General features: G+C 25.1%; 2 protein-coding genes across 2 annotated transcripts; both read left to right on the top strand.

Moving 5' to 3' along the window:
* The first annotated feature begins 746 nt into the window (after positions 1-746).
* Positions 747-7,967, top strand: LOC128957513 (long-chain-fatty-acid--CoA ligase 4-like). Its single transcript, XM_054303282.1, has 8 exons — positions 747-1,068; positions 3,851-4,135; positions 4,213-4,689; positions 4,760-5,146; positions 5,616-5,651; positions 5,896-5,978; positions 6,073-6,321; positions 7,464-7,967. The coding sequence occupies exons 1-8, from the start codon at positions 783-785 to the stop codon at positions 7,959-7,961; spliced, it is 2,301 nt and encodes a 766-aa protein (XP_054159257.1). The 5' UTR covers positions 747-782; the 3' UTR covers positions 7,962-7,967.
* Positions 7,968-9,439: 1,472 nt separating this feature from the next.
* Positions 9,440-11,507, top strand: LOC128957403 (glutathione S-transferase 1-like). Its single transcript, XM_054303146.1, has 3 exons — positions 9,440-9,817; positions 9,897-10,097; positions 11,015-11,507. Exons 1-3 carry the CDS (start codon positions 9,677-9,679, stop codon positions 11,360-11,362), a joined length of 690 nt encoding a protein of 229 aa, XP_054159121.1. The 5' UTR covers positions 9,440-9,676; the 3' UTR covers positions 11,363-11,507.

Below are 11,507 nucleotides of genomic sequence, written 5' to 3' on the forward strand. Positions count from 1 at the left end.
ATTATGGTTTGAGTTGACAAAACCAAATCATTGATCTTAACAGTTAAGACAAAGTATATATAAATATATTGAAAGCAAAATATTTTAACACAAAAATCAAGTTTTCCTTCAAAATTAACACTAATTTTGTTATATTTTTATTCATAGTGAAAGTCTCTCAAAAAAATGTTATTTAATTTTATAAGAAAATGTAACTTATATTTAATCGTGAATTTTGCGATCAATGTCTCAATGAGCTGTTTTCAATGCAATCAAATTTTTAAAATTTAATTATAATTTTTTTAAAAATCTTTTTGTTTTTGTTATTATTTATTTTTTATTTTTCTAATAAATATTAATTTTGTGATGAACTAACATTTTTGTTAAAAAATAATAATAATAAATTACACACACATTATGTAAACTACGGTTAAAATTTGTTGTCCTGATATTGAAAACCGCATTTCAATAATTATTTACTTTGAAAACAAAAAAAAAGTTTATTTAGACATTAAATTGAGAATTTAGTTTTTTTTAAATAAAAAACTATCAATAAATAATAAAATAGTGTTTTATTTCAATGTGTTCATCAACTAAACCTAAACTATCAAATTTTATAATTTAGTTTTGCTTAAAATTAATAAATATATTTTAGTTAATGCAACAAAATTCAACAATATTTACAAATTTAATTCACGCAATAATTAATAATATTTTAAATTAATTATTGCATATTTAATAATAATAATAATATAATAATTAATTTGAGACCAGACAGGTGTTCATATCATAGGAGCAAAAACATGTCTCATCAAAGACGGCTATTGGTCTCAGTATTTATACTACTTGTGCGACTAGTGGTCAATCTCTATACATATACAACACTACTCTACTATTATTTGACACAAAAGCCGTGGACTCGGCGCCGAAAAGCGGCTAAACTGAGGTCAATATTGGAGAATCCGGGCGATCCTAACAGCGCTTGGGTTATAAACGAACAGACACTAAGCCATCCGGTTATGAGACCTACCGTTACCGAAGTTCTTAACGTTGTTGTCCAATATCATGGACAGCACACACCTATCCTCGGTAAGTGTTGTTTGTATGTTTTGTTCAAGGTTGTTTTTATGTCTCTTTGTTCTATGGTTTCAATTAAAATAAATTAAGTTATTTATTTATTTGATGAATATTTTAAATAGTTGTTTTTAGATTCTAAAATATAAAAGGGCCTTACATTAATCTCGCACACGCGGTTTTTCCTATAATTCTTAAACGGAGTGAGATATATTAATTTTGTAAAAAGAGTATTAAAAAGTGATTTACGCGTGATATTATAAAATATTAAATTTTTAATTTTGATCACGTGATCATATTTATTCTTGGATCTTTGCAAACCACTATGTCATAACCTAAACTATAAATGCTAAAATAAAATTTCAATAGTAAGTTTGTAATGCCTAAACTGGAAATTTATAGGAAGAAAAAATTTTTAAAATTGGTCGAAGAATAAATTTTTTATGGTTTTTCAAACTTGTGGAAAAACACATTATATAAAATTGTGGAAAATAAAATGACGTTATTTATGGACAGTAGACACTTATTAGATAGAGATTTTAATACTATTGCTTATTCTAAAAACAAAATTTTTTTATGTCAAATATTTTTTTAGATAATCAAATTTAATTAAAAATTGCATTATCGAAATATAATGTTGTGTTTTTTATTGTAATTTAATTATCTAAAAAAATATTTAACATAAAAAAATTTTGTTTTCAGAATAAGCAATAGTATTAATATCTCTATCTAATAAGTGTCTACTGTCCATAAATAACGTCATTTTATTTTCGACTATTTTATATAATGTGTTTTTCCACAAGTTTGAAAAGCCATAAAAAATTTATTCTGCAACCAATTTTAAAAATTTTTTCTTCCTATAAATTTCCAGTTTAGGCATTACAAACTTACTATTGAAATTTTATTTTAGCATTTATAGTTTAGGTTATGACATAGTGGTTTGCAAAGATCCAAGAATAAATATGATCACGTGATCAAAATTAAAAATTTAATATTTTATAATATCACGCGTAAATCAATTTTTAATACTCTTTTTACAAAATTAATATATCTCACTCCGTTTAAGAATTATAGGAAAAACCGCGTGTGCGAGATTAATGTAAGGCCCTTTTATATATATATTTATATATATATTTATATATTTATTTATATCCAGCATAATTATTAGATATCTAAAATTATAACTAGTTTATTAGTATTTTTTGTGTATGTTGTTTTAATAAATAAAATTATAATCAATAATTCATCAACACCACACACACACACACACACACATTATCACCACAAAACACATTTCAATGTCAATTTATGTCATCCATATTAATATATATATACTGGATATACAGTATGATATTAATATTGCTAAATAAATTTATTTTTTATAAATAACATGGCTAGCTCGTGATATAGTTAGCAGCTGTGACTAAATTAAATTAAACTTGGTAATTATTATATATATATATTGTATATAAAATATACTGTAATTAGTGAATAATTACCTAACTATCAATACTTTAATGTATTATTTTAGAAAAATTATTTCAAGTTCACGACTAAATTAATTGAAGTGCAGTTCCCCTCCTAACCTCTCATAAACACCTAAATTAATTATAGATTTATGTGTCACTTATATGTATCAATAATCACTAAGTAATAATAATTATTATTATATTTTGAGTATATTTTCTAATTTAATTTGTAGTTTTAATTTAATAGCAAAAATTATTTGTTTTTCTAAAATAATAAGTTTAAAACATAATTTTTGAAAATATAAAACTGTAATAAATTTATAATAAATAATAGGATATTTTGTTTTCAAAATAATGAGGAAATAACTGAAACTTTTAGATGATTTTTTAAAAACGTTTTATGATATTGTGTTACATAAATTTTAATAAAATGCAAATATTTTTTTTTAGATTTAACATTGTTTTATAAGTTAAACATATACTAAGAAAATATGGTTAAAATTTTAATAACTATTAAATAAATCAGTAAAAAACACGCACTAGAATATATTAATTTTATAAAAATTATTGCAATTATTAATACAATAAAAATAAATATGTAATTTTTAATAATTTATAATATCAATAATTTATTAGTTTTTTATTATCACTTTACATAATATTTTTAATAGATTATTGATGAAAATAAATAATGATATAATAATGAGATTATTTTGCCTGAAAACATCAAATTAAATACGGTTTTATATCTATTATTTGTTAACATTTAAGTATCTATTATGAATTATACCGAGAAAAATCATAACAATTGTAATGTGATTTATTGATGACATTTGCCTAAATTTTGAGGAAACTTTTGTTTAAATTTTATTTTATGCACTTATTGTTTAACAAATTTTATTTATCTAAAATACAAATGCAAATAATTTATAACTTTACAACTTTACGATTTGTTTTTATTAAAAAAAATAGTTTATTATTACTAAAAAATAATTAATTGTCTTTTAAATTACACATAAATTATTGCTAAAAAATTGTGTCTTGAAATTTATACTAATTTGATAATTTATTAAATACTTTTACAGTTTATTATAGATCTATTATTTATTACTGTTATTCACAATATTAATAATTTATAATTATAGTAACATTGTATGATAATATTATAATTTACTATATAAATTAAAATACAATAATATAATAAAATATCATTTTATTTTGTTATATATTTGATAAAATACAATTTGAACATTAGTTTTGTTGTATTTTTTTTTGTTAGTTTGAAAAATAATAGTAATTGTAATAAATTAATTAAATTGAAATAATAGGTTATCGAGAAGTGTTATCCTGTGAGGACTCGATTGGTAGGGACGGTAAGGTCAAGCGTATTGATGGCCGATCACTTAAAAAGTATAAACTTAGCGATTACAAATGGTTGACATATGGACAGGTCGATGTCATCACCACTAATCTGGCCAAAGGTTTACTGTCCAACGGTTGCTCTTTTGGCGACAAGATATTGATATTATCCGAGACAAGGGTCGAGTGGTTTCTAAGCGCTCAGGCCGTCGCCAAATTGGGTGGTACTGTAGTCACACTGTTCTCTAATTTAGGTAGTGTTTCCCAAAAAAAATATTTAAAAAAATAAGATTACTAAATAAATAATATAATACAACAATTAACTTTTAAGGCGATGAGGGCATCGTATACGGTATCAATCAAACGGAAGTCAAAGTAATGATAGTGTCCAGCGATCTAATGCCAAAAATACGGTCATTAATAGCTCGCATACCTACTGTCGAGACTATTGTCTACATAAGCCACAGTTTTATGTCGAAAGATGACATAAAATTGTTTACCGACGGTTTTCCAACAAACATACGACTCCAGTCGTTGGCCGACATCGAAGCGGCCGGCACTACGGCACAGTCCGTCCAGTTTCAGGCACCGCGACCCGAAGATCCCTATATCATAATGTATACTTCTGGCACTACGGGTACACCAAAAGCAGCCATTGCAACGCACCGGCAGATGATCAGCGGATCTGCAAATGCTATACTTGTGTTGGTCAAGGATATGATCAGTGATAATCGTAATCATACGTATATAGCTTTCCTACCACTGGCACATGTATTAGAACTAACCATCGAGTTTTTTCTATTTTATGGTTAGTTAAAGGGAAGGCATGTTAAGTTAATGAATATATATTTAAATTGTTTTCATCATTGTTTTATTAGGTGGTGTCCGTATAGGTTACGCCTCACCGTTCACACTTACCGATTCGGCTCCCGGTCTAGCCGCTGGCCAAAAATGTGACATTAAACTACTAAAGCCGACAGCCATGACTACTGTTCCTCTAGTGTTGGATCGCATTCTAAAGGAAGTGCACGACAAACTCAACGCCCGGACTCCGGTTTCAGTGGACTTTTTTAAATACATAATGAGCTACAAGGCTCAGTGGGTACAACGTGGTTACCAGTGCCCGATAGTCAACAAACTAGTTTGTAATAAAGTCCAACAACAGTTGGGTGGGCGCCTCCATATTATGATTGTCGGCGGCGCTCCGCTCAATGCCAACACTCAAGCTGTGATCAAATCGGCATTAGATGTCATACTAGTTCAAGGTATGTATTGTTTTTTATGGCTCTACTATTGCCGTAGAATCCCTGTCCTCCAAATTGTTTAGTACTTTATATTTATACTTATGGATAATTAGTAGCATAAATATGGCATTATTTGTGATAATTGATGTCTCAATGAGAAACAATAAAAATATCTAATAATTGTTATCATTGGTGAAGAAAAACATTAATAGTTTTTTTAGATGTTTACCAATAGTTTTAATATATCATATTTTTTGTTTATGTGATTAGTATTGTAATTACAATTCAATTATAATAATGTTTTTAATGTATTAATAGTTATCAATTTTTAAAAATCTTTTTTTTTAACATTTATCAAAGATTTTTGTTATTTTATTGTCAAAATAAAATAATTTATATTTAATATATCAATTTGTTAGTAAATTTTTCATTTTGTTTGATTTGTTAATTAAAGCCTACTTTCTTTTTTTTCTCCCTGTCCTCTGTGAAGGTTACGGTGCCACTGAAACAATGGGAGCCGTTTTATGTAAGTTTACTATACATAAGATTTTATTGATTATTAATTTTTGTTGTTGATGTTTTATAAAACAAAACTATCAATTGTTATGTCATTTTAATTTTTTGTTTTTCAAAAAAAATTGATTTGATTAACAATTCTATATAAACATATATATTTATAAAACAATACTAACATTAAATTTTTTATGCGATTATTATTATTATTACTAAAATAATGATTATGTAATCTCTAATATATTATTATTATTTAGGTATGGACTTTAATGATTTATCATTTGGACGGGTAGGCGCACCATTGCAGGGCATCAAAGTCAAACTCATTGACTGGGATGAGGTACTATAGACGGGATGGAGGGCTCATTGAATATATCAATACTTTTTATCTATAAATATATATCGTATTATTTAAAACAAAACAAAAAATATAGGGTGGTTATCACCGATCGGACAAACCTAACCCAAGAGGTGAGATAGTTATCGGTGGCGACTCAGTAGTCACGGGCTACTATCAGGCGCCGGATCAGACAGAAGAAGCCTTCCGGATGGACGACTCTGGTGTCCAATGGTTTTATACGGGAGATATCGGCGAAATGTTTCCCGACGGTACCTTCAAAATCATTGATCGCCGCAAAGATTTACTAAAACTACAAAATGGTGAATATGTGTCACTCGGAAAAGTAAGTAATAATTTTTGTTTTGTTATGTGTTTTTTTTTGGAGATTTGAATCTTATGTACTTTTACCTACCTGTGCTGCTATTGTGTCACTATTTTACCCTTGAAATGCAATGAAACTTTACCGTTAGATTGTATTTAGTTTTATATCAGCAATGTTTTTATGGGAAAATTTTTATGTTTTAAAAGATTTATGTCTTTTATAAACATATAATGTAATAGACATTGTTATGCAATGTATAATATACTGTATATACAGTATAATACATTTAGTTATTATAACGTTTGCTATAATTAAAAACTGAGGATAAATTTTCCCTTAAATATTTAATTTATAATTTTGTACACAAAAAAATAATTTTGCTATTTTTGTTTATTTTTAATTATTATATATTCGTATCCAGTTTTTTGGCATAAAATCTATTGACATTTGAATAAAAATTTTACTTTTATACCAAATCCTTGAGATACACACACATACACAGTATAGATGATTCAAATGATTAGACAAATATCATACATTGATAACAATCAATTTGTAATTAATATAATATTATTAATGTAAAAAATTGGTTGTTTTTCTACCGGAATTTAATATTATATTGAATATAAGTTTATATAACTATATATACAGTATATATACTATTTTATTGTCAATGATTTTGTTTGTTTAATCAATGTAACACACAAACACACACTCATACAGATTTTAACTGATTTAAAATACAAGCTTTAAGTAAAATATGCAAGGTTAATTTAGAGTACATATCAAGGTACTCAATCATCATCATCATCATCATCTGAAAAAAAAATCTTATTGTAATATAAATTAATTAATTATACAAAGATTAGATAAAAGCAAACAAAAGTTTTTTAACCGCAAGTTATTTATCAATAAACACAACATTAAATACATTATCTATAAGTGGATTATAAAACTTTTTAAAATTAAGAGCAATCATAATATTTTAGAGAAAAAATTGTATATTTCAAATATTTAGTATTGAATTTACATTATATACAAGGTTATTTTTAAAAACATCGTATTATAATTATTAAATATTTATAATATATTGATTGCAAATATTATAATAAATCTGATATTTTTTTTCTTTTAAAAAACAAAACAAAAATAATTACTATCAGATTGAAGCCTTAATGAAGTCGTGTCCATACGTGGACAACATATGTGTGTGCGGCGGCACCTACAGCAACGATCTGACCGCACTGGTCAGTCCTAACCAGAAAAATCTACTCAAACTGTGCCAAGAGATGGGCATCCGTGACGCCCACATTCATGACATCTGTGCCAACCATGAGATAACCAAACGGGTCTATCAATCGATTGTCAGTACAGGACAGTCGGCCGGTATCTCCAAAAAAGAGATACCCATACGTATATGTCTGGTGCCGGACGAGTGGACACCCGATAACGATATGCTGACCGCAGCCATGAAAATGAGGAGAAAAAATGTTGAACAGAAATATAGGAAAGAGATCGACGCCCTCTTCAATGATGACATCATTAACAACAACAACAATATTAGTAAAATTATTAAAAATAGTAATAATAATAATAATGACAGCAATATTAGTAATAAAAATGTTAACAAAAATCACATCAAACTTGAAAACAGGGTTTAATAACTAGTAGTACAGTAGTAGTAGTTATAAGTAATAGTATTCCGCAAAAAAATGTATGTTTGAAATATTTTATTTAGCATTAAATATATGTTTTTTTCTAATATTATTTTCATTATAATTATTATTTTAATTCAAAAGTATGGTATATATTTTTATATATATATTTTATAATAATAATATTTAATCGAATTATACAATTTTATAAAACTATTTTATTTGCATTATCGTAAAAATATTTATGTTTATTTTTGTGTAAATTTATGATATATTATTATAATGTAAATTATAAATATTTGTTGCTCAAGCTAACTTTTTTGTTTATTAAAAAAAAGTTTAGCTTATTTTTTATTCAAAGCTAAAAGTATTACATATAAATCATAACTAATTTTTCTGAATATGTATGGGTTTTAAACTTATTTTTTTTGTATTAATTAATTAGTTTACACAACGACGACCTTGATTATAATTAATATTAATTTAAGAGACATTTATACAAATTTAATCCAATATTCATAAAATATGATTATCAAAAAAAATATGAAATCAAATATAATATTTGCAAAACATTTGTCATTTATTTAATAAAAATTATTTTAATATACAGTATATATATAATTTTCAATATATTAATTGTTTATTATAAACATATAATAAGAATCTCATTGTATAATTATTATTTTTATAAGTAATAAACTTTTTTTAAATTTAGAAATTAAAAAATAATTCTATAAATAAGTTATAATAAATAGATAATTAACAATTTTTAATTATTATTAAACAACATTATTATATAACTATAAGTTTCATATAAACTATTATGTCTCATTTTTAAAATACATTTATACTAATCAAATACACACACAACAAAAATTCAATTTATTAATTTCATAAAGTTATCAAGGTTACAGAAAAATAACAATAATAATAACAATTATCTATATATATTATTGCTATGCTACTCACGTATTTAACTACTATGAATACATACTTAACCACACAATCAATGATAAACTTATTATTAACAGTCAAATTATTTTAATATATTTATAAATTATATATAAAATAATATAAAAAATGCATCGTTTTTTTGTATCATCATCTATCATGTTTTTATAGAAAATATTATTAATGATAAAAAAATTATTTTACTATTATATTATATAATTTATATATATAAAGTATATACTGTATATGTATATATATTGGTATTTACTGTATACTAAACATTAATACATGACTGTGTGTATTTTATCAACGACAAAAAAATAATCATAATGTTGTAAATATATGTCTAATAAATATTAAAATATTTTTTTCAACAAACAGACAAAACACTAGTTGGTATAATATTTTATATACATTAATAGTAGTAATAAAATTTAATATTAAATATATTTAATAGGGTTTGTCAGTATTATACAGATATATACTGATTCAATGATAAAATATTGTACATACAAGTAAATACAGTACTTAAAACCTTATATGTAGATTATGAGCACTTGATAAACACCTACCAATTTTTTTATACAGTATTATTATTATTATTATTAAGCCATTTGTATGCTTATATTTTTACCCAAATGTGTGTTCATTGATGAGATCAAAGTCAAAACTAATTTTTATAAAATACTTAATTAATTTTTTTTAAAAGTATTGTTTTTATAATAAATATAAATATATAATAATAATAATACTACTTTTTGCCAACAAAAATGCCGATTGATTTATATTATATGCCGGAGTCGCCACCATCGAGGTCTGTGCTAATGGTGGCTAAGCACTTGGATGTTAAAGTAAATATTAAACCATTGGACATCCTAAAAGGGGAACACCTAGAACCTGACTTTATTGAGGTAATAATAATAATAATAATATATTATACTGGTTATATAATAATTAATTAACTTAATTAATGAATTTATAATGAGATAGTTAAACCCATCTCATACAATACCGACAATTGTTGATGAAGATCTGGTACTATGGGAAAGTCGGGCCATTATAACCTATCTGTGCAATCAATACGGTCCGGACTCGCCGTTATATCCACAAAATACTGAGGAAAGGGCTATAGTGGACAAGTGGTTGCAGTTTGATTTGGGAACACTATATAAGTCTATTTTAGACTATACGGTCAGTTTAGTACATATACTGTATTTATATATATATATATATATATATATAAAGTAAATTATAAATATATACGATATATACTACAGTATATATATTACATATATTACTATATATTATATAGACTACTCTACTTCAATACTATAGAGTAGGTGCGGTTAGAAATGTCAGGTCTAACTTATCTAAATTAAATAGAAATTTAGTAACAATAGTAGTTAGTTATAAAATTTAATAATAACTATTTTTTATGTACAGTAATTTATATTTTACTAATAATTTGTTATATAAAATAGTTTATTAATTAATACATTAAATTTAATCAAATATGAATTTATTTTTATAATACAAAATATACACATAATAGTAAACATAGATTTTTTTTTATTAATATAAAGTCTATTTTTGACATAATTATCGCATTTTGTTGCAAATATTTATTATATTTTGCACATATAAGGCCAGTTAGACAAGATTTAAACATACCATAATTTATTAAGCCATAAATAAACAAAATTAAACAAAACTACTTGTGCTATAAAACCATAGCTATACCAAAATGATTGACATTTGATAACAATTTTTTACGTTCAAGTGCTTCAATAACAAGGATATCATTTTTTAAATAGTAATATTTAATGTATTATAGTATATACAATATATAATAGACTATCATTGATAAGTTATAAATATATTTATTTAATAGCATCTAAATTGCATGTTTATAAACTAAAAACACTTAAATACATAAAAATTTATATCAATATATATTTTTTATTTGATAAACAAGCTATTGATAACTAAATACAGTATTTTAATAACAATTGAAATACAATACTTGTTATTTTGTAAAATGTCAAATAAAATTTATTTTATAATTTAAAAAAACTAATTTATGTCACTATTGTATATATGTATTGTAGTCTCCCATGTTTGAGGGCAGTATCAAACTGGACAAACAAAAAGAGCAGACCATGTGTTCGGCACTGGAACTGTTGGACAATCAATTGTCGCAAAATCGTTACGTTTGCGGATCCAAACTAACACTGGCCGACATATCCATCATACAGGGCATCGACCTATTGACCGAAGTCATGGAATACGACATTACCAATCATCGTGACTACAAGTTTGTGGCCGGTTGGCAGGCCAGACTCAGGCGCCGGGATCTGCCCTACTATAGAGAGGTGTGCGAGGATGGCAACGAAAATCTAAGAAATTTTGTACGTTCACAAATACACGGGTCAAATACCAATCCCGCTGCCAAATAGTGAATCAATGATAATAATAATAATAAAAACCTACCTGTGCAATCATTTTACTTAAGTGACTTAAGCTCCCATAGGTTTTTAATTGAAATTTCTTAATTATTAAATTATATGTTTGCATTTTAATTGTCAACAAAAGTAATAAATA

Source organism: Oppia nitens, unplaced genomic scaffold, assembly GCF_028296485.1.
Source record: "Oppia nitens isolate AA-2021 unplaced genomic scaffold, nextdenovo-longstitch-racon4-pilon3 scaffold3_pilon_pilon_pilon, whole genome shotgun sequence".
Lineage (NCBI taxonomy): Eukaryota > Metazoa > Arthropoda > Arachnida > Sarcoptiformes > Oppiidae > Oppia > Oppia nitens.